Source organism: Haliaeetus albicilla, chromosome Z (assembly GCF_947461875.1).
Source record: "Haliaeetus albicilla chromosome Z, bHalAlb1.1, whole genome shotgun sequence".
Classification (NCBI taxonomy): Eukaryota; Metazoa; Chordata; class Aves; order Accipitriformes; family Accipitridae; genus Haliaeetus; species Haliaeetus albicilla.
In genome coordinates, this window is record NC_091516.1 from 42,582,119 (window position 1) to 42,606,096 (window position 23,978).

Here is a 23,978-nt window from a genome sequence, read left to right on the forward strand (position 1 = left end):
GTCGGGAGAGGCCGCGTCCCATTCCTGTCCCTCACGGAGGGTCACGGGCGGGGGGGGAGGGGGGGCGAGGGGGAAGATGGGCGCCCGCCAGTAAGTTAACGGCGCCCGCCAGTAAGTTAACGGCGCCCGCGAGCTCGTCTGCCTGACGCTGGGCTGCGGCGGAGGAAGGATGGTGCAGTCCTGTTCCGCCTACCGCTGCCGGAACCGATACGACAAAGAGAAGCCCATCTCTTTCCACAAGTGAGCGCGGGCGGCGGGGCGGGGCGGGGGCGGGGCCGGGGCCGCGGCGCGCGCGCCCGCCCAGAGGGGAGGGGGCGCGCGCGGGGGTCTGTGGGGAGCAGGGGGACAGGCGCGCGGTGTGTCGGGGGGGGCGGGGCGCAGCGGTCCCCCGCGGCCGCTGAGGGGGGAGCCCCGCCGGGCCCCAGCGCCTCCCCTTCCCTGTCCCTGGGGGTCTCGGAGGAACGGCGGGGGACAGCACGCTTTTTGCCGCCTTCTTCGGGGAGGGGGGGCCGCCCCCTCCGGGGGTTTCAGAGGGCTAAGACCCCCATGCCGGTCCGTGTGCGAGGTCTGGGTTGGCAGGAGGGGTTTGGCTCCGAGGATGAGCCCATCAGAGGAAAAACCAAGCGATCGTGCAGTTAGTCACAGCAGTGCTTAGCTGTAACCCGACCCCGAGTTAAAAAGCTTTCCAGAAAAGCTGAAAGTACTTCTTATTTGCAGGTTTCCTCTTACAAGACCTGATCTTTGCAAGAAATGGGAAGCCGCTGTTAAAAGGAAAAACTTCAAGCCAACCAAGTATAGCAGCATTTGTTCAGAACACTTTACTCCTGATTGCTTTAAAAGGGAATGCAACAACAAGCTTCTGAAAGAAAATGCTGTGCCCACAATATTTTGTTATACTGAACCCAGTGAAAAGGTAAACCCAAAGAACTCATAGTTTAAGGTAGTGGAATGCACATATCTTGCTCGTATTAGCCTAGCAGGGCTTGATGTAGCAGAGCAGCAGGGAGAAGATGCAGATTGTGAAGGATGCTGGCTGAGCATGTGCACCTGGAGGCACGTGGGGGGCTGTGGTGGCTGAAACACATCCAACTGCTGTTCTTGTTTGCTTTGACAAGAGCAGAGATGTAGGCTGTCCGAGGCTCTGGAGCATATAGTGCACTGTACAAACGTGCAGTAGCTCTGATCTACTCTTGTGTGCCTACGCAGAAACCTGAGCTATGTAACTTCTGTTAAAACCTTGTGCTGAATTAAATGGAACAGCAGCAAAGTGAGAAGGTATTGCCCTGTAGTTAAGTTGTTCAGCTGTATTTGTGGCATATATGGAGTTTTAGAGAGCCTTCAATAATACTTGCAAATTGCACTGCACTCTCCCACGCTGACTGGTGGCTACTGTCCTCTCTAAAGGGCTCTGTCCTCTGGCTTCACAGAGTTAAAGGGAGATACAAACAGAGGGGCAGAACAGTAGCTGCACCTGCTATCTGTTTGTGCTGAAACCACCTCTGTCTTGCCTTAACAGTTACCTTGTGTTCACAAGCCAGACTGGTCCCTAACTTGTGTCTCTGAACATCTCATGGTAGTCTCCTGTGAGAGGTATTGTTCCCTTCACTGTGCTGCTAAAGCAGCTTACTGTGAGGTGCAAGTCAGTTATGAGGTCTTCCTTCTTGATGTAATAACTGCAAGACAAGAATGGAAAAGATTGATTCTTAACTCCTGTAAAGGATATAAAATATTAGATCTCTTGCCACTCTGCCGTAGAGGAAGTGACAAAGGAGAGAATGGATATGATAGGTCTAGGGGGTGAAAGACTGTAATGGGATGAAGTGCACAGAGGAACACTGGGACTTTTGCTTGTTTGATTTTTCTCTTTATATACAATATTGGATTTGACGCAGAATTAAAAGGGGAATGTGTTTGAAAAATGAAAAGTGGTTAATAACAGAGAAGAGAATATAAGCAGAAGGTACCTGAGGAAAGACAGACAATTTCCAGGTAAATACGGCTGTGTTAAGATTTTTGTTTGATTATGCTTCCCTGCCATCTGTACCACACATGTTTTCTTTGTCACGTGTAAAATAGTTGCAAGATTTTTTGCAGTCTGGAAGCTGAGTGGGTGTATAGGGTAATCTGCAAAAGTGCGATTGGTGCAGCAGGATTAGTGGTGAGCCACATTCTCCATTTCATTATCATGCCTGGATCTACAAAAACACAGAAGACTGCCTTTTGATTGCGGAGAAGCATTTAGTGCTATTCCTATTTGTCTCAGGGCACTTTTAAATGAACTACCACATATCCTCAAGAAATAACATAGTAACAAAGAATAGTAGTGGTTTTTTTGGAATTGAATCCACACTGATTTTGAAATTCAGCTTTTTATCTTTTGCACTATGTAATTTGAAATTCTTTCTTTTTCTTTACTTACGTCTTAGGAGAACCATTTGTTGGTGGTAAGAAGTAATTAGAATTCACTTACTATGTGTCCGTGATACCAAGGAGCTGTTTTCTGTGATACATTGTAACATATTTAGAGTGGTAGCATGTGCTGGATAAGCTGCAAATGGAAGTCTCTGTGAATTCAGCTGTCCAGCAATGATATGATTTATGCTTGTGCTTCCAACAAGGGTGAACTTCTGTTTGCCGATTACATCTTTGCCTTGTAGTTTTTTTAGTAGAAAAGTTTGAAAGTGATAGCTGATAGGGTTAAGCTCTGTAGAACATTCATGCATGAATTAGGCACACGGTTAGCAGTGATTTCTTGTAATTGAGAAATAAGAGTGATAGTTGGCTGGGTTTATACTTTAAAGTGATCAGTAATATTTGAGTGCATGTGAAACTTCCCTTCAACACCTATCACAAAACTGCCTTCTCAGTTACTGCCTGCCAAGTGTTGTAGTTTGTACAAGAGGGATATCTAGACCCCCCAAATATCAAGTATTAGCTTGTTTACAAGGAAATTTGCAAAGTCAAGGAAGTTAATGATACGACCTTCAGATGTGATGAGCCTGATATTTAGATGGTGAGGATTGTCAGCTGGTCTTATAGTCAACATTTTCCCTGCCCTTATGCTTTTATGTGTAGTAATAATATTGGAAACAGGTGGGTAGTTAGAAAGTTGGTTCAGTACTTCTTTCACTGAGAATGTCTTAGGCTTTCTTTTTGACAGTCAATATGCAAGCTTTTTTGTTTAAACAGTGGAGGTTTTTTTTTATCACCATGCACACAGAAGCATTTCTGAATTATAGTGCATTCCTTTGGGGCAGAAAGAATCTGATTCTCTGCTCTGGCCTATACTCAAGTGGTGAGGGATCCATGTTGTCCTGAACCATACAAGTGAACCTATTGAGAGCAGTATGATAAAAGTTGCTGGTTTGTGTGGAGTTGAGCCAATTGATATTCTGCTGCTGCCAAAAGGGAGAATTGTGCTTCTCCCTTCTCTATCCCATCTGCCAGCCGTGCAGTCCTGTTTCTCACTCCCTCCACACACCAGTGCAGGTGTAGGTCATACCTCGTGTTGCATTGCTTTGACTTTTAATAAAGGACAGAAGATTTCTGCAGTGGGAGAGCAAATAGCTTTCTGTCATCTTGGCAACTTACTATGTCTGAACAGAGAGTAAATACCAGGGCTGGGAGGGCTGCTTTGCTTTTGAAGACCTGTTTATTTTGGCTCATCATGTCTCTTGAAACCAAACCCTTATGCTGCAGCCCAAAACCAGTGACACAGTCCCTTCCCATTTGTTGAGAGGCAGGCCTTGCTCTGTCTACCTCTCTGCTCTGGACCTTATCAGCCCCCTCAGTAGGTGACCCTTATTCTACCTCAGCAAAAGATTATCCACTTCTGCTGTGTTTTTGATTAAGTTAGCTAATAGGTTCAAAGTATATCATGGTAAGATGCAGCAGAAAGGAGGAGTGACAAAGGGGAATGGGATGGCAGTGATGAATTATTAGGTCAGCTGAACTCCATTTTATGGAACTGCAGCCTGCATTCTTGCTTCTTAGCTAATCATGGATATGTATTTGACCTAAGTCTTCAAGGAAGAGTATTTGCTACGTTCTTCAGTTTTTGATTTATTTGAGACATCAAAGACTTGAGTTTCAAAGTGCCCTGAAAATGAAGCTGCTTAAAAATATCTCCAGTTGAGAAGCCACACAAAACAGGCACAGAACTGTGTGTCAATTTTGAAAATGTAGGCTTTGAAATTTATTTTGTTAATTTCAGTCCTGGTTGTTTATGTTATTCTGGGGCCTAGTAAGGAAGTTGTGTTGTAAACAATATTAAGCATGAAAATGTATTTTTTTTCCTTGTTGTTTTTAGCTTGAAGAATTTGCAGAACAGCCAGAAGATCCACTACCACCACCTCCACCACCGCCACCGCCTCCACCACCTCCACCACCACCACCAGCAGCAGCTCCAGTATTACCACCATCTCCATCAACTCCTTCTTTTCATTTGTCTCAGATAGATGCTAGATTTGTAGATCCAAGTATTGGATTATTGATGCCTCCTCTCCAGACCCCTAGCAATCTTGCTGTTTTTTGTGATCACAACTATACTGTAGAGGATACAGTTCATCAGCGAAAAAGAATTCAGCAGCTGGAGGAACAAGTTGAAAAACTGCGGAAGAAGCTCAAGACAGCGCAACAGCGATGCCGGCGTCAGGAAAGACAAATTGAAAAACTGAGAGAGATTGTTCAGTTTCAGAAAGAAAAAGACATATTGGCAGGAAAAGGCTATGTGATTCTGCCCAATGACTATTTTGAAGTTGTAGAAGTACCTGCCTAGAAGTCATGAACATCAGTTTTCACTTTGCTAGGCCAAGAAATTTAGTTTAAAAAATAAATGCTCTCTAATTATGTGTGTAAGACTCTCCAGAATTCTAAAACAGTAAATAAGCAGTCATACAAATGAGATCACATTTTTTTCTTCATTGTCATTTCAGTTCAATACACTTCTAATATATTGAAAATGCAAGCATGTCAGAATTAGAACATGCATTTAGTTTACAAAATCTGAATTGCTTTACAGAAGCAAAGGATGCAAGGTTGAATACATTTAAAATCTGTTATTTTTTTCTTTATTTTTCTTTCTTTTTTTTTCTTTTTTTTTTCCCCAGTGGATGTCTCCTGCTTACAGGGGATGGGGAACTGAATCTGGCTGAGAGTGAAGTTGAGGTTGTTGTACACTTAGTGCAAAGCTTTGTCAAGGCATTTAATGTTGGCTTTGGTGATCCCCAGGAAGTAGTTTTCACTGGTTTCAGAAGGAGCAGAATTAGGCCAGCTAAGAACACCTGCAAGTGCTGCAGAAAGATAGAGAAAGGTAAGAGACACATTTCAGCCTGGGAAGACTTCCAACCTCAGTTTGCTATGCCTTCAAAGCACTGCAAAGAGTCTAATTCCTGGATCCCTTTGGTGAGGTATGTAAATGAACCTCTTCTTTTGGAGTAACCTTTCACCCTTTCACCATGTGTGTGTTGTGAGGGAGATGAGGAGAATTTGTTAGCATAGCTGATGAGAGCTGTAGAAGAGGCTTTTGTTTGGAGGGCTTGTAAAAATACTCCTGAAGTGCAGTGCTGCACTGAACATGTATAGAATCATAGAATCATTTAGGTTGGAAAAGACCTTTAAGATCAAGTCCAACCACCAACCATGCCCACTAAACCATGTCGTGAAGTGCCTTGTCTACACGCTTTTTGAATATCTACAGGGATGGTGACTCAACCACTTCCCTGGGCAGCCTGTTGCAATGCCTGACAACCCTTTCAGTAAAGAAATTTTTCCTAATATCCAATCTAAACCTCCCATGCTGCAACTTGAGGCCATTTCCTCTTGTCCTATCTCCAGCCACCTGACAGAAGAGACCAGCACCCACCTCACTACAACCTCCTTTCAGGTAGTTGTAGAGAGTAATAAGGTCTCCTCTCAGCCTCCTTTTCTCCAGACTCCATGTTGTTGGGCTGTTGGCAGGATCATAAGGCAGTGCACTGTTTAGAGTGACTGCTTTTCCAAAGTACACTGATAATATACAGTCCCTAATATGTTGGAGTGTGACATTCCCTTAAACACTGTAATGGGTAGAATGTTGTACTCATCTTTGAAATTGTTAGTCTGAACTCACATCTCAACTGTGTATAACTTCACAAAGAAGTTTTTTTACTTATCCAGGGTGTCAGGCATTTGTGACTTTCATTGCAGTATACTGTGATTTTCTTTCTCTCTTTTTTTTTCCTTTTTTTTTTTTTTTTTTTCCCTCACTCCCCAAAAGGCATCCACCAAAGGGCAGTTATGGAATTATACTTTGGGAGTTGCTTGGTGCTAGACTGGTTTTTAATATCTCAAATGCTGCTGCCTCTCCTTCAGCCTTATTAAGACTTTCTAAAAATTAATTTAGCATGACAAAGTAGTGCACCAGTTTGCACTTACTGTCTAATAATTTGTTTAGTCAACGAACTCATTCAAAATCAGAGAAAATGGCATCATGTTAACTCTATTGTAGCTTTCACAGCTGAAATTCCTGGATATATCAGACATGAGGAAGATGGCTTTTCTCAGTCCATGTCAAACTTTTTTGTGTAGTGTGGAGTCTAGCTCTGATAGTAATCAAGCCCTGTTCATGACGGCTTTAAAAGCTTCACTTAATATCCTGTTAGCATGACATTTTGAAATGTTTCAAACCAGTCTTGGTACTTCTGACCTCACTCATACCATGTATCTACTATCCCTACCATTTCATATACTTAAGATGAACAAAAATGCTGATGCATCCTTTTGTGTACATTTATTATACCTGATTAAAAATAAAAAGCAAATGGTGTGTTAGATTTTTAACTCCTCTCTCTCCTCTTTTCCCAGGACTTTGCCAAAACTAGCTTGATATTTTGTATTCTTTTTCTGAAGTAGTTCCCTTGTTTAGATGCTGGGTTTTTCTCACAGTGTTGCCGAATCTTGCTGCTGTTATGCTTCATACTGAAAATAAACTTGAAAATGCTCAAATTAAAAAAGTGACAAGGAAAAGGCATTTAAACGAATGTTGCTATGCTGTTGGCATGTGTGGCCAGATAGCAGATTGTTTCTGTTTTCTCTGCAAAATGCCCTCTCTTCTTACTCTCCAGGAATTTAAAGTGTGACTTCCTGAGGCACAGTGGGTTGCTGCAACACCACACCTCTGTGGTTGGGGGGCTCCTGCCATCCCCGCATCCCTTTGCCATTTGGCTGTGTACTCCCATTACCACCCTTCTTGTTTGCAGTGGTTCCGGTGCTGGCTGCACCCTTCTGTGGGGGAATTCAACTCGAAAAAGCAGCAAGTTTGGCTCGTAAAAGATCCCTGTCTCCCCCCACCTTATGCTCTGGCTGCTGTGCTTGTTGGGCCCTTTCTTCAGGTATTTTAGCCTCATAGCCCTCCAGAAAAGGAGCCCAACAAAAAGTAAGTCAGCAAGGTAAATTTAAGGCTGATAAATGGCTGATGTGTAGGGTTCTTGTGTGTTTAAGCTTTTCCTGTTGGTGAAGTTGGTTTAATGGCTGACTCAGGTGAAAGTCCTTCCATTGAGAGGAGTGATTATTGATTGTCTTGAGGGTTTCAGTAGTATCATGCTGAAGAGGGGACTGCTGCCCCACTGCTGATCCTTCCTTTCCTTATTATCAAAGGATTTTTCTGAGAAGAAATGCAGTCCATTCTGTCAGTGGGCTTGAGTGTGGACTGCTAGGCCTGTGAGGGCTGTCAATATTGCAGAGCTCTGAAGTGACGGAAGAAGGCTGGCATGGAAACAACTGACTGTCTTTCAGCTGTTGACTTTCCTGCACTGTGCCCTACCCCACACTATACTGCAATCTCTCTGGTTGATAGCAATATAGAAAGAGAAGATGAAGGCTATCTGCTACTGGCCAGGCTAGGAAAGGAATTCTAGGTTTTCTTGTAAAATTAATAAGCACAGTGTGTTCCCCAAGCATTTGTTAAAATTTCTCTTTTTTTTAAAGTGGGATCTGTTACATTCACACAATCAGCTGTAAAAAAGGGCTGCAGCACTTACTGTTTGTATTGGCCACAACTGGTACCTGCACATAGCAGCAATTTCATAAACGTTTCTCACAAAAGTGATTGGGATTTAAAAAGTGGAGGTGGGAATGTAGAATGGCATCTTGTTGTCCAGTTACACATGAAGTAGCTGACATTTGTTTAAATGCATGTAACTGCACTTCACTGAAGCCTCTTTTATAAAGCAAACAGTTCAAGGAAGTTAGAAAGTAGCAAAATCGGCAAAATTGCTCCATCCTTAAAATCTGGACAGAGAGATCAGTTTTGAAATGGGTTGATGCTTCAACAGGCAGAAATTACAGCTGCTTCCAAAAAGAGAGTGTTGGCTTACTCTCCCCTGTTGCCCCAGTCTCCCTTTTGCTGTGGTGGGGTATCTATCATCTGACCTGTCTGTAGTGTTTACTTTCCTTCTCCTTATGCCTCTACAAAGTATTAGATGTCCCTATCTGACTGGGACAGTTCAAACCCAGAGGTATGTTTTATGGAGAAAATGAATAGCTAAATACTTGGATTACTGCTTGTCACACTGAGGGAGTCCTTCATCACTGCCCTTTTTTCTCCTCTGCTTCCAGTTGCCATCTTGTCTATGTTGTTACTAGTGTGGTCTTAACAACTGTGTCAGCAGATTAATGAAACTGAGATTCCCAAGAAATCTTCTGTCTTGCTGAGATTTCATTTTCCTTCAGCTCTACATAGGGTTTAGGCTACTGGTGCCCTGTGTGAATTTCGAAGGAGTTCTGCAGCTGAAGAAAGAGCAAAGCAAATCCCAATTTGAATGTAGGAAGAAGAAAAGCAAAGTAGTTGCTTGGGTAAAGCTAAAACCCCAACAGTTTCTAAGTCCATTTCAAAAGACTTCTCCTATTACATGCTTCTCTGGAACCAGGCACTTACTCCTAGTTGCCCTTTTGCTTTGTTTCTTCCCTGAGATCTGTTTCAGGTTGTAATCTCTAGGCTTATCTGTTTCCTGTCAGCTTACACCTTCATCAGGTGGCTTTGGCAGGGTGGAAAGGGGTGTTCTGAGCTATTGTCTAATTTTAACAACCAAACCACAATCTGCCAAAGCACGTTGAGGCTTGCAGTCTGTCATGACTGCAAATTCAGGTCTGTAACTTCTGCTGTTTTAAGCACAGCAGGTTATTTGCCATACTTTAGCCATGATAATGATTTACTAATAAATGAGAAAGAGCAAAACAGGATACATGATTCAAAAATATGATGATGACAGTGACTGCTATTACAGATTTCTCTTTGTGCCCATTCAGTGCTTTCTAAGAGAAATTTTATTTTCTTATAGAGATCTTTGATCAAACTGCAAAATTGGGCAGAAGGCCTTACGGTGTTATACAGACTGAAGGAGTTTAAAAGTGTGCAGAAAAAATGTGTTGCAAAGTTGTTGTTTAATCCACCATGAATAACTTGAAAAAGATCCCAAAGGAAAGTCATCTTAAATATTCTTAAGTCAAAGAAAACATTTACATCAGTTACTCAGAAGGAAATTTTCAAGAACCTCTCTTGAGAGCAGATACATTACATTGTCATAATTAAATCATTGCAATAATTAAATCTCTCCACAGTCCTGCCACTAGTAGTTCATTTAGCATTCAGCATCAAGCCGTTTATTGCCTGTCATGCAAAATCATCTAGTGATCCTCCTGTAGCTGTCTCCTCCCACTGTACAGGGAAAATAGGTGGTAAGACCTGGGGTCACACATTCCTGGAACCTCTGAAAAAGTGATTGTCATCTACATCTTAATTGGTTCTAGTGGTCTATTAAAAGTTCTTTTAGTTAGGAGCATGGAGAATACCACGAGGCTAGTCATTTGGTTGTTGTGGTTTTTTGTGGTTTTTTTAGACTCAGACAGGACTTGAGCAAATTAGGCAGGCTTCTCATTTCAGGTTTCACTGGATATGACTATTAAAGGTTCAGGGTCTGTGGCTATACTAGTCGTCTATAGATGAACCAACTTTTCAGTATTTGAGTCTGTGAAAGACATGTGATTTCCTATCGGGAGATCTTCAATTCAGTGACCTGGAACAGGTAATCCAGAAAAAGGGGGAGGTTTTGCCTTCAGTAATGCTTTCTTATTTTGTCTTGGGATCATTTATCATCCCCTAGCCAGACTCCAATACTCTCTAACCAGGTTCTCATGGATGTACCCAGGATTTTGATTTAGCAGAGTGATACAGCAATATACTGAAATCACAGCACAAGCACGGTATAGCAATTGCAATATACAGCAGAATTGAAATACAAATGTATTGTACAAATTCCTGTTACTGGGCTCTAAATGCTCACCATCATGACACTGTGTCCCCAGTTGCCAGGAAGGAATATGTAGGTTAAACCCAGCTCAAGCCAGTTGCTCTCTTCCACACCGATTTTGTGAGTTGTTCAGTTTTTATACTTTATATTGGGCTGAGTCACATACAGACTCCCCTCCCACACTGGTCTGGCTAGCTCAGGAAAACTACTCTCGACTAGTTATTTCAGGGAAGGCTGTTTATGCAATCTGATGACAGTGATACAGCTGTATACCTAAAACAAATGTTACCACCCAGTCCCCCTCGTGTTGAGATAATTTCAGCTTTCTTTATGACAATTTGTTGTTATTACTTACATTCTTCCCTGAGCTCATCATTCTTGCCTATCTCCCCTGGGCCGCCTTCCATTGTGGGGGTCAGTCACACATCCCCACACCGTCTCTTTTCAGGAGTGTCCTCACACATGTGTTTTGCAGGAAGAAGTGAACTTTATGGGGCTTCAGGTGCTTTACAGTTGTATTGGGTTTGTGTGGCAAGGTTTTGGTAGTGGGGGGGGTTACAGGGGTGACTTCTGTGAGAAGCTGCTAGAAGCTTCCCCTATGTATGATGGAGCCAATGCCAGTCGGCTCCAAGATGGACCTGCCGCTGGCCAAGGCTGAGCCCATCAGCAACGGTAGTAGTGCATCTGGGATCACATATTTAAGAAGGGAAAAAAGTTGCGGCAGCACAGAAACTGCAGCCGGAGAGAGGAGAGAGAAACAACCCTGCAGACACCCAGGTCAGTGAAGAAGGGGAGGAGATGCTCCATGCGCTGGAGCAGAGATTCCCCTGCAGCCTGTGGTGAAGACCATGGTGAGGCATGCTGTCCCCCTGCAGCCCATGGAGGACCACAGTGGAGCAGATATCCACCCGCAGCCCATGAAGGACCCCACGCTGGAGCAGGTGGATGCCCAAAGGAGGCTGTGACCCTGTGGGAAGCCTGCTCTGGAGCGCTCCTGGCAGGACCTGCGGATCCATGGAGAGAGGATCCCACGCTGGAGCAGGTTTTCTGGCAGGATTTGTGACCCCGCGGGTGACCCATGCTGGAGCGGTGTGCTCCTGAAGGACTGCACGCTGTGGAAGGGACCCATGCTGGAGCAGTTTGTGAAGAACTGCAGCCCGTGGGAAGGACCATATTGGAGAATTTTGTGGAGGACTGTCTCCTGTGGGAGGGACCCCGCGCTAGAGCAGGGGAAGAGTGAGGAGTTCTCCCCCTGAAGAGGGTGAAGTGGCAGAGACAATGTGTGATGAACTGATTGTAACCCCATTCCCCATCCCCCTGCGCCGCTGTGGGGGGTAGGTAGAGGATCTGGAAGTGAAGCTGTGCCTGGGAAGAAGGGAGGGGTGGGGGGAAGGTGTTCTGAGATTTGGTTTTATTTCTCATTACCCTACTTTGGTTGATTGGTAATAAATTGAGTTAATTTTCCCCAAGTTGAGTCTGTTTTGCGCGTGATGGTAATTGGTGAGTGATCTCTCCCTGTCCTTATCTCGACCCACAAGCCTTTTGCTATATTTTCTCTACCCTGTCCAGCTGAGGATGGGGAAGTGAGAGAGCAGCTTTGGTGGGCACCTGGCATCTAGCCAGGGTCAACCTACCACAACAGTCTGGACCCGTGGCTCAGAAAGGAATGAATTTTCAGGGGTGGTACTTTTATTATGCTAAGAGGAAGGGATCTTGTTCTGGGCTTAAGAAATCCCAAGACTTTCACCTGCATTTTCAGGTTTAGGATAATAACCACAGCAGCTGGCTCTGCCAAGAAGGAAGCTTCAGGATACCCACTTTCACAGCTCAGTCCAGAGTTGTCACTCTTTTTTTGTGGGGTATGTTTTTTTATTATTTTTCTTTTCTTTTCTTCTTCTTTTCTTGTATTGATAGGATCAGACCCTTCATTCATCAGTTCACTGATGTTGATGCTGTCGGGTCCGGAGGAATGGCACCTGCATGTAAAGAAAATCTAGACGGAGAGAAAGTTGTTCCCCTGTTCCCAAGCTGGCTGTGACACATCAAGGTGGAGTCTTCTGCTCTCGCTTGAGCACATGCCACGTGAGCTCAGGCCACAGAGGCTGGCCTTACTGATAAATGTTTCCATTTCTAATATTTTAAGGTTGATCTACACTTGCAGGCTTGTCTCATAGGTGTCCTGAGCTGATACTGCGTTTTATCAAGTGATTTTGTGGTGGCGGTTTATCTGAGGGACTTCAGGAGTCACTGCCAGATGAATGAATATTTGTGGTGTTACGTCCAAGGACTGGAAAATAATTTATTTATCAATACCCTCAAATTTTGTAGTCTGTAGGCACATTCAGTTCTTATTTTCATTTCCCTCTTTCTGAGTCCAGACAGGAAAATTTTTTTATTAGTTTTCTTTTCTTTGACTGACAAAGAACTGAAATTGCTCAGAGTTTATTTATGTGTCCAGCATGACAAGTAACTGGGCAGGTTCTGCACTACAGGTACTACACCATGGAAATCTCCTTCTTGTGGGTAATAGGAAACATATCTATCCGCCCCCAAGTGAATGTGCATGTGGCTATTTCAGCTTGAGGAACTCTAGTTATTTGGAAGTAATCTATTTAAAGTATACACACACACATAAACTACATTTACAGTATCAGTGGAGTTATCTTTCTTTGATACTGCCATCAGCTGACAAAATCAGTTTTCCTGATGGTAACTTTTCATAGAACTAAAATAAAAAAATATATATACATTTATATATGCAATATCTTTTACACTCAAATGTTCAAGCAAGCTTATGATGACAGTATCACTCTGTTGATAACCATTCTTCCATCAATATTGACATGTACCTCTAGGCCTGCCTACTAAGGTTCTTATGACTTACATTTTTTGCTTCATGATATACCAGCTTAACAGCTGTCAGGTAATTGACATGTATATAATTTCAGTAATATATAATTAAATTATTAAATCAATATCTGCAAATGGTGCTTTCTTGTGTTGTTCCCAACGCTGCCTGACAGACTGGATTCCTAAACCAAATCAATAAACAGACTCCTTCAACACCTTTTACTTCTTCGGTCAGAAGAATTCATAAGCCTACACATGCAGTAGATGACATTGGCCTCGCTTGTTTTTCACAGTATGATCACTACAAAGTCTTGTGAGCATGCTGTCTACTGAAACCATCATCTCTGTCATGAGATATGACTGTAGAAGTAAGACTTTTCTCCCCACTAGACATCTTTCCTAATCTTGAACGTTATCTCATTTTTCTTCTGCCTTGCGTTGCTGCTCTACAGCATTGCTCTTCTCTCCCAAAGATTCATTTGATCTTTTCTATTAATACTTTCAGAATTTAAACATCTGTATTTCTTACCATATTTGTCTTTTCTTGTCTTTTATATATGGTAATGAGACACTGATCTGCTCAGTTACAGAAGCTGTCAGCAACTGGGCACTGGGGTATTTGGAACATGGAGCACTAACCTTTCATTATGGACTGGTAACTTTTTACTGTTTCATACTATGATATGTTGGCACAGAGATGAAAATGCAAAACACTGTTGAAAACAGCATTGGAATGACAAGCATGTCTCAGCTGAAAACTGCTTCGGGTTAATGGATGAGTTTGGCCTGAGGAAAGAGGAGGCTTGCTTATTATTTCAATGGATTTTACTCTCTGTGCTTTCAAGCTGAGTTTTTATTTTATTCTACTTGTCTCTTGATTCCTATATATAAGACAATATATATAAGAGGTATAAAAGTGAGCTCAGCGATTCTCAGAGGAGCTGAGAGCTTTCTGAGCAATGTCTTCACCACTGGCGTAACTTTCCTCCCACAGATATCAATAGTAAAAGTCCTGCCTGTGCCAAAATGCTGAGACCCTAACTCTGAACATTTTGGGCAAAGCCTTGTTGAAACCTATGGGGCTGGGATTTCTTCTTTGTATTGCTGAAAATGGTATCATTGTATTGTTGGAAAGTCCACCATAGGTTTTTCTCATCAGCCTTGTGCAGAAGAGGGGGCACTGGGGCAGTGTCATTGTCTCAGACAAGACTAAGCAGCATCATTCTTTGGCAACAAAGTCATGAAGCCATATATGGCTTCAGCTGCTAAGTGTTTCCTTGCGATATCACAATGGGAGATGGGCTCCACAGCAGCATAGCAGTCTGCTGTGCTGCTGTGAGATCGTGGTAAGGTAAATCCAACTGCAATGATAAATGGTTATTTACCTGAGTAAATAAAGTGTGTGATAGCATTCCTAGCCAAATGGTGATTGCCATTACCCATAGAGGAATTAAACTCCGAAGCATTCTTGCAGTCTTTTTTTTTGTTCCTTTCAATTTTGCTGATTATCTGATGCATCTGGAGTTAATGCATCATGGTCTCTGGGCTTGCTGAGAGCCTCAAAATATTGCAAACCTTATGAAACCAGCCTGTTGGCTGACTGAAATGTTTGAGGCAGGCACATTGCATTGGAAGTGAATGTGAGGAGTTGTCCCAGTGAGGACAAATAAGGGTGATAACGTGGAGAAGGGTAACAAGCAGCCCAGTTTGTTTCATTAGGGCCTGAGGCAGTTAAAAGGCCTTTTTGGGCCTTTGTGGAGTTTAGTGTGGGTGGCATTTGTTCTGCAAGCTCTACAAGAGCCGTGGCAAGTTGTCTCCTGGCACTCTTCGCCGTCATCCATCCTCCTGCCAGGGTCTGGCCCTGCACTTATCAGCCATCCTTGGGAGAGCTGAACCTCTTCCCAGCCCCAGTCCCGCTGCGTTGCAGGAGCAGTCTGCAAAGCATTTTGGCTGTGGTCCCATATGTACCTCCTCCTACTAATACACACAATGTTGGACTGTGCTCCCAGTTCAGCGAGTTATTCCAACCCAGCCTTTGTTTGATATTAGATGAAGTAACCTAAATACCTTTAATTAGGTTAATTCTTCTGGCTAGGCACAGACAGGCCATTAAAACAGCTATAGGAAATAGGATATTCTGGCATGGTAGAAAAGGCAAATCTAGTTTTTACATATTTTTATAAGTAACATCAATTACACATTCTAGTGAGGTGAAGCTGTAAATATTTGGGGTTTGTATTCAGCTTCCCTGGCTTGTCAGAAGCAAGATAAATGACAGGTATCAAAGATGTCATCCAGTAGAGATAGCTTTTGGATCTCAAAACTTCTCAGTTTGCTGTTTTAAAACTATTTGATGAACTTACACAGTTTTAAGATACATCCATTGGTTACATATGCCACTAAATAATTACAGGACATTCTACTAGCTAACATTACCTTCATATCCCTTCTCTTATGATTATATGTTGCCTAAAAGTTAACTTTTGCAAATTACATAAAAAACATACTCTGATGTCACTCAGAAACTGAGAAGGCATCTCATACACTGTGCTTTGTTTACACTTATGTTTAACATCCAGTGTTTCCATAGTCCCAGGCTAATTGGTATTACTCAGAACTGTTCTGTTGTAGATATAGACTATTATGCATGCATGTCCAAGGCCTTTATTTCTTTTATACTCAATACGCTTAGATGTCTGGTATAAAAACTGAAAAACCACTGAAAAATCACCTAATATCCATCGTTTCATTTCTGCCACTCAGAAGTCTAACTGTGTTTTGTTTGTACATATTCATGAGCACAACTGAAAAAATTTAACAAGCAAATATCTGGAGGTAGACAATACTGAATTTTAAGCACATAGGTAGACATTCAAGGGGACTGTATCTCCTTTTGAACTGGAAGTAATGGCTTCATATAGTAAGTTATTACAGATAGGAAATTCCAGAAGTTATGGTATGTGAAAACTGGTTTCTCGGTCTACACTTAAGTGTAGTATCTGTTCATAAGCCAGTGAAAATGGAAGTAAAAAATATGCCACAGATGTTCAAAATGATGGTCCTACATATTCTATCTCCTTGGTTGCTACCTGTGAACATTTCTATCTAATCTTAAGAAACCTCTAGAAGGAATAAATATTATTCTTTATAAATTATTTGACATTAACCCAAACAGTACAGACTCAGTATGGCAAGCAGGCATCTCTGGTTAGAAGGCTCACATCCCAGCTCAAACCATCAGGAGGCAGCCTTCAGAAGAGCAGTGGGCTGACTTGAGCCCTGCTGTGACATATCTAGAGAAGGACAGAAGTGAGTTAGTGGGAGGTATTAAATGAAGAACCTCTTTGGCAACAAAGTCATGAAGCCATATATGGCTTCAGCTGCTAAGTGTTTTCTTGCGATATCACAATGGGACATGGGCTCCACAGCAGCATAGCAGTCTGCTGTGCTGCTGTGAGATCATGGTAAGGTAAATCCAACTGCAATGATAAATGGTTATTTACCTGAGTAAATAAAGTGTGTGATAGCATTCCTAGCCAAATGGTGATTGCCATTACCCATAGAGGAGTTAGTTAAACTCCGAAGCGTTCTTGCAGTCTTTTTTTTCCCCACCACTTTTTTTCCCCACCACTCCCCCACCACTCTTTTCACCTGGGGAAGTTGGCTTTACTATGCTGGTTAGGGTGACCGCTGTGACAGAGGTAAGGTCTGGTCTGCTGACTGGCTGCTGCCAGAGCAGTTTTTGCTTTTTAGTCAGAGGTGATCCAAAGTAAAATGCATGCACTTCATAGGAGCTGCCACATTCAACTGAGTGTCCTGACTGCTGTGTTGAAATTCCCACTTTGTAAAATTCTTGGCTGTAATGTAGCTAGGACTTTATTCTCAGCATGCCACAGACTCCAAAATATGAGTCCAGGCTGGGTCCAGCCCAGGGCCCAGAACTCCTTCTTTCTGGGCAAGAGTTGCAACCATTTGATATCATGCAAAAGATGGGTGCATTTCAAAGATCAGGGGTCTTGCTCACAGGAGGATCCACAGCCTGGATCCTGGGTGGCTGAAGATGCTCGGCATTGCCAGTAGCTCCTAACTTAAGAAAATCCAGACACCATTTGGAGATGAAGCCTTTCTAAGTGGAGCAGGCCTGGTTTCCCTTTGCAGGACTTCAGCACCTTCTCATTTGGTAGGCAACTAGAAGGTCAGGCATGTAAAATTTCAGCAAAGCAGTGCCTGAATGAGGCACTCACATTGTCTGTATGCCAGTCGGAGCTTTTTAACATTTCTGCCTCCAGTTTTGAGAGGGAGGACAAGTAAGGGGTGACGAGGCATGCTGCTGATAAATGGTTGGCAGGGGAAAGTTTGTGAAGAGCTCTCAAGGTGAAGGGAAATGGTCAGAATAAGTCTGAATTAACCAGAGAGTGGCTACCTCAGCACTCACGCAAGATTTTAACACCTGTTTGGTTGTTGGGTTTTGGGTTTGTTTTTGGTTTTTTCCTCCTGTCCTCTTCCAATTTATTTCTGAAAGCTAAAGACAAAGGCACTGGCATCTGTCCTGTAGCTCAGCAGCCCATGTTGAGGATGTTGAGGAGCTATGTTTATGAGCCCCTCAGTTTTGTGAGGTTGAATGTGGCTGAGTCAATTGGTGTTGCTGTTGCATTTTCTGTAAAAATAGTAGCTTTCCAAAAAAACCCAAAAAACAACTCACAGTGTACAAAATTTCGAGTATGAAGTTTGTGTTCATGAAGCACAATCTGATAAGGTGGTTGTGTACTTGCAGATTTGAGTATACAATATATATACAACTTTTTTCTACAGAAATGCAGCTCCTAATACAAACACTGGAAATGCACATGATGGAGAACTTATTAACTGCGGAAATAACTGTCTTTCTGTAACCCAAGCAGGTGGGAAGAGGCATAGAGCAGCAGAGGAAAATGCACAACAGCAATTGCATTTCTTTTTATTGAAACATCATGAAAAAAGCCACAAGCACCAGAAAAACATCCAGTAACATAATGAAGAAAGAGACAAGAGTATGGGCCTCCAAGCATTCCTAGCAAATATGTTATGTTTTCATCTTTTGGCCAATAAAGAACTATTACCTGTGTCAAGATCCATTTCTAAAGCTAAAAAGAAACCTCATTGCGAATTTTGTGTGGATGATGTGGACCCACAAAGCAACCATCTCTGTTAATTCAGGAAAAGATTATGAAGAGAAAATGCCCTCAAATGCAGGAAGGAACAGAGCTTGTAGCACTCATCCAATCTCTAACAAAGCATTTGGTTTTGCTATGGTATCTCCAAGGGAGTCCCCCACCCTCCCACACCAGAAGCAGTGGCTCCAAAAACAAAGTCTGTCAGCTACCATCAATCAGGCTGTGTGGCAGGGCTATCATGTCCGAAGAGAAGTGGACAAAATGAACAAAGCTGCCACCAGGATTCAGGCAACTTATCGAGGCCATAGGACACGGCAGGAATTGCCCTTTGGGTTTTACAGTTGCCTTGGGCATAAAAAGCCAGTATTAAATTGGAAGGAGAAAGCAGAAGAGAAGATGACGGCACTCCCTTTTCTCATGGAGCACTGCGTGTATGGGGATAAGGGCTCCCAGGCACCAGGTGTTACCACTGAAAATAAGAGGCCAAGATGTCGATGCAAAGATAGACATGAAACAGGCACTTCTGTCATTCCCGGAGCAGTTGTCTTCAAAACAGAGTTTTCTCTCACACCCTGCAAAGTCTTGACCCTTGCTAATAGTTCACTTAGCCCTGAAGTCTTCCAGGCCTTGACATCTAAACAGCAAGTCCATGATACTGCAGATAAAATCTGGGCTGCGAGGAGCATTTACCAAAGCAGAGATAAGCTTGGTAAAATGGAAAGACAAGCTGAGAAAATAGCAGAGCTGAGCCAGATCTTCATCTACAGTTATCAACTCAGACCAAACAGTTGTGAAAATCACCATGTTTCAGAGCTAGCTAGTGTCACCAAAATGCAGGAATCGAGCACAGAGCCCCAAGACATGGTGCCTTGTCCTGAACAAGACCTCACTGTAAAATTAGAGCTGGAAAAGGAAAACAAAGAGTCTAATGCAGAGGGCAATGCACTATCTATGAGAAATATTAATGTGCATACAGTGGTGAAGAGCCCACGCACCTCCAAAAGGTCCATCTCCCTACGTGTCTCCAGTCCCAGTGGAGCAGTGGAAGGTTTTTACAGGGAAACAGGCAGCGGGAAGTGGCATGGACTGTACACTGCCAGAAGGCACAGGAACTCAAAGCTGTCTCAAGTCTGCATTCACGTATATGTGGTGGAAATGGGAAGGAGGGAAGGCAGAAGTTCATCACGGTAGGAAGGCACAAAGGAAACCCATGACTGGAATGGCTCTTGTTCTGCAAAACCTTGTCCCTGTGCTTGCAGGGTCTGGTCACCACTGAAACAACTGTCTGAGAGCAGCTTAGAAGTGAGTTCTGTTCTTTCTAGCAGCCTCCATCAAGCGTTCCCGTCAGCCCTTTCTCAGCTTGCTGTGCTAAGTGGCTGCTTGTTCCCTAGCTGACACAAAGGCTTTTTTTCCCTTGCCTACTGTGTGAAAGAGGTTAAATCTCTTAAGGCAAGTAATTGCTGCCACAAACAGGTCCATGCACAAGTGCAAAATTCTTACCTATTTTTAGGCCTTGTTATCCAGCCCCAATTAACATTATGCAGAGTTCCAGCTACGAATGCATCATTCAAAGCATGAGTTTTCAAATCTACACATGTTGCGCTGGGGTCCCAAATAAAGCTCATTCAGCGTGTAATCTGCATTGTAGCCCAAACAAGTCCGACGGACCGATTATATCCACAGACCTTAACACAGCACGGCCCTGGGCACTCCAGCCAAAGTGCTGCCTGCACATCCACGCGGTGCTGCCTGCACTGCCCGGGTCCTGCCAGGGAGGGGTGCTAAAACAGCACGGGAGAGGAGGGAGGGAAGCGTCCACAACAGAGCCTGAAAAGGAAAAAGGCAAGGAGAAAGCGAAAGGACCTTCTCTAGGCATGTGAGAAGGAAAAAAAAAAAAACAGGAGGAGGAGGAAAGTGGCGGCTGTGCTGGGGGACGGCGAGAAGAAATGAAGGACGGTGGGATGCTGTGCAGCTCCCCGTGGGAAAGGCGTGCGGAGGAGGGGTGCGGGGGGAAAGGATGGAGAGCAAACAGCAGTGAGGGAGAAAGGGAATAGGTTTGTGCTTGGTGCAGCCTGTAAGCAAGCCAAGAGTGACAGCAGGAAGGTGCCTGTGGGGGACGGGGAGCTGGAGGAGAGCAGAGAGTCTTCAGAGTGTACAGGCAGCTGGATGGCTGGCTGCAAACTCTGTGCCCTCTGGCACGTGAAGTGCCTGGTGCTGCAAAAGCTGCTGGTGAGCTGGGCTAAAAACATCCCTCACCCGGAGAAGATGCATGTTTTAGGAAGCTGCTGACGGGGAGAGGTGTCTGCTGACCAGGTTTTCAATGAAGGTCCAGGAATGCTGCCCTTTCCCACCCCACTTTTGCACCAGAAACTGTCCCTCACCCCTTCGGGGCTGGTGTTTGCCTGCTGTCTCCCTGTGTGGCACGAGGTGGCACAAAGGCAACTCAGTCCTCCCTTGGAAGCTCTGGGGAGCCTGGCACCATCCCAAATACTGGCACCACAGGCGTGACTCCCTTGGCTCCTGGCATACCAGCCCCAGGGACCAGGGAGGCTGAGTTGGGTTGGGGAGGAAGAAGGCACATCCACCTGGAAGGAGCCTCCTACCCCATAGCTGCTGTAACAGCCTCTTCTTTGCAGCCCCTCTTTTCTCTTCCCTGCAGCTAACAACCCTAGAGGTGTTGCAAACCCCTCTCCAGCTCTTGGTTCTGGAAATGGGGCTTCTTGGTTCTGGCTCACAGCATCTCTCATCCACATCTTTCCTCCTCACCCTCCTTATTCCCTCATTCCAGGTTCCCCACCCTCTGGTTGCCAGCCAGCACTGCCACTCTTGTCTACATGACACCTTCGGGTAACATGGCTTGGCGCTCTCCATCACAACCTCAAGTTTTCAGTTGCTCCTAATATTAACCATGCGGGCTCAAACTGATGGATTTGTGCCTCTGTGGTGGAGGAGTGATTTAGATAGCTTAAAGAATCACCATCAAAGGTATTAGCAAAAGTGGTTTTAATATGACATTGTAAAAGTATGACTTAACAAAGTTTGATAGCAAGGTTCACTCTACTATATCTCTACATGGGAGAAACATAAAAAGGAAAATTGAGTTAGAATTGAGCTAGAATGATTTACACAGAGACTAGAGATGCAAAAGGGTAAGGAAAAGCCTCCCATTGAGTCATGAGGTTCAGAGCGGACCCGCTTGCTTTCTAAACTCCCTCTCAGACAGGAGCCTAGGGGTGGCTGGATCCACTCCTCGTCCCAGACTTGGTCAACAGTTTATGTCTAAAGGATTATATATGCAAAGTTTGTAATAATTAATATTGAGTCACTACATGGATTAGCAATGTTTCGTCAGTATTAATTCAGCATGCTATTAGTCACTTACTAAGAATCTGTTGCGAGAAAGGCGTCTCTCTACCTTGGGTAAGGAATCTCAAACCTTGAAAGACGTCCCCGCTCAAGGGGAGATCACTGCCATGCAGCCATGCTGCCTAGCAGGGAGAGCTTAAAGAAAGCTCACTTAGACTGTCATATTTATGGGATGAATTGGTTGGCTTGTAATCAAATTGCATCCATTGTCCTTGTACACACGACTTTCTTTGTTCCTTGATAACTGAGTCTTGGAAAAACCACCCGCTATTCATGTGTTAATCATGTGATCGGTGTTCCAAGCTCAAAGGCATCTATGCTCACTGGGTCACTCTGTTCCTTTGTAGGTTTCCTAGAGGTATTCTTGGCCCAGCTATGGCTCAGGCCTTTACCTCCTTTGGAGCCTGTACCAAACTACTGCAAGTTTGGTTAAGGGGTCAAGCGCATCTGTCACAGCCTCTAGGTGGATTTCTCTTTTTTTTCCCCAGGAGCTTGAGCTGCCCAGAGAGTGAGGCCCAGTCCAAGTATTGCTTGTGCTCAGGCAGGTCTTAGCTCTTTACAGCCTGGAAGTGCAGTCTCATGTCAGTTACAAATTCCATGAAACCTGTAGAAAAGCAAAGGCAGTTTCTCAACAGAGAAGACTCCAGTTTTACCCAGGAATTTGTTTGCTATCTCAAGGTGGATGCTCCCCATGCTTCATGGTCTGGCTGGTAAAATGGAGTATTCATGCATACTTCCCTTCCCAAGATGTTGGAGAGCATGGCTGAATAAAGACTTGTAAACAGAAAGCGTCATCAGCGAGCAGACAGAATTTATTTCTCCAATACCCTCCTCTGGTTGCCAGATAACTGAGAGCCAAAGACCAGGCAAGCTAGGTCCTTACCTCTTGTCACAGTCTAGGCAGTGTGTGGAGGCAATGGTAAAGCAAGCATACATCCTATTTCCCTCCAAGCAACTACCACATAGTAGCAAAAATCCTACTCCTATAGCCAGCTAATAGATTAACTTCATTACCTCAAGGTAGCAGGCTAAAGCCTTATGAAAACAAGTGTCTCTCCAGTCTGTGATACAGCACTGTTTAACAAAGCTGTTAAATGCCTGGATGTAATCTCAGGCAGTAATTATGATCAGACCTGTCAATGGGCAAAGGCTGGGGCTTCCAGTCATGAAGCTGTGGTTCAGCAAAGATGATGGATGATGCCTGAGGGTGCTGAGCTCTGTACAGGACCAGAAACATGCTGGAAAGCACAGGGTAGTCTGTACAGAACATTTTTAAGGAGTAGCTTTGTTGCAGAAAAAATTGCATCAGGCAGAATAATTGTTTTTAGTCCACACTCAGTTTTATGGCAGGTTGTGGTGCTATCTGTCTGCACCACTCCAGTCAAATGTCCATTGTACTCTTGATGCCAGCATAAAAAAGGGACCCTTATTGTGAACCTTGACAAGTCATGTGCTTATGCCTGGCCTGGATCTAATGGGTAAACTGAGCAGTCTGGTAGTGACAGCAGCTGGTGATAACAAGACACTTCATTCAAGACAGTCTCTTGATAGCACCGTTGGTTTTGAGTTGCTTTCTGCAGCTGCGATGAGGAAAAGTGCAGAGGAAACCAGCTGCTCCTCCAGCCCTGCCAGGTGAACACCGGCAGAGCCGAGGAGCTAGCAAGGGCACTTGCAGATTTCCCATGTGTAGTACAGGAGTGGAAAAGGCAAATCCCCTGAGCTGCTGCCAGTGGCCTGCCTGAGAGCTACGGATGAGGCAGCCTGCAAGTCCACAGCAGCACAAATAAGGTGGTAGGACACTACAAGAAGGTTACTTGTAGCAGCAACGTGACTCTGAACCACACTGAAATGACATATTTTTCATTACAGGAAGCTGAATAATCTGATAAGGTTACAGCTGCCAGTTATCAATCCTCTGTGAGGACCTTAGATAAGGCAAATCTGAATCACATAGCTTATGACTGTACCAAAATCTGGGCCACTGCAAGAAATGGGCCCAGCTGTTGCTGAAAAAAACAGGCTTCCCATACAAAAGTCAGCAGGCAATTAAATAGCCAGAAAGAATAAATCAAAGAAGGAAGAGTTTGAGGTCTGGGTACAAACTAAAAGAATTTTGCACCACTCTTCCTTGAACTTCAGAACTTCAGGGAAAAAGCTCTTCTGTAGAGAGATGGCAAAGTGACTTTCATTTGGGAAGAAAACTGAGAAGATTCTGAGATCCCTTGGCAGACTAGTGGCCAGGGGACAGGAAAAGAGGAACCCTTGTCCCTTTTGATATCAGCAATTTCTGGTGGCTTCTGAAAGGAGCCCTGTCCAAGGTGTT

General features: G+C 43.9%; 1 protein-coding gene across 2 annotated transcripts; it reads left to right on the forward strand.

Annotated features, from left to right (window-relative positions):
* Positions 1–45: 45 nt before the first annotated feature.
* Positions 46–13,273, forward strand: THAP1 (THAP domain containing 1). 2 transcript variants are annotated; one of them, XR_011323488.1, is made up of 4 exons: positions 46–240; positions 718–913; positions 4,310–5,408; positions 12,201–13,273. XR_011323488.1 is itself a non-coding variant. In XM_069777721.1 (3 exons), the coding sequence occupies exons 1-3, from the start codon at positions 170–172 to the stop codon at positions 4,775–4,777; spliced, it is 735 nt and encodes a 244-aa protein (XP_069633822.1). In that variant the 5' UTR covers positions 46–169; the 3' UTR covers positions 4,778–6,819. The 2 variants fall into 2 exon arrangements, 1 of the variants encoding a protein (XP_069633822.1); XM_069777721.1 differs by lacking the exon at positions 12,201–13,273 and having other exon boundaries at positions 4,310–6,819.
* The last annotated feature ends 10,705 nt before the right edge of the window (positions 13,274–23,978 follow it).

Bases quoted from the DNA above. Each gene is read 5' to 3' on its own strand.
- THAP1 (XM_069777721.1), top strand. From the start codon at position 170: ATGGTGCAGTCCTGTTCCGCCTACCGCTGCCGGAACCGATACGACAAA. The intron at 241-717 runs GTGAGCGCGGGC...TCTTATTTGCAG, and splicing joins AAGCCCATCTCTTTCCACAA to GTTTCCTCTTACAAGACCTG. The intron at 914-4,309 runs GTAAACCCAAAG...TGTTGTTTTTAG, and splicing joins ATACTGAACCCAGTGAAAAG to CTTGAAGAATTTGCAGAACA.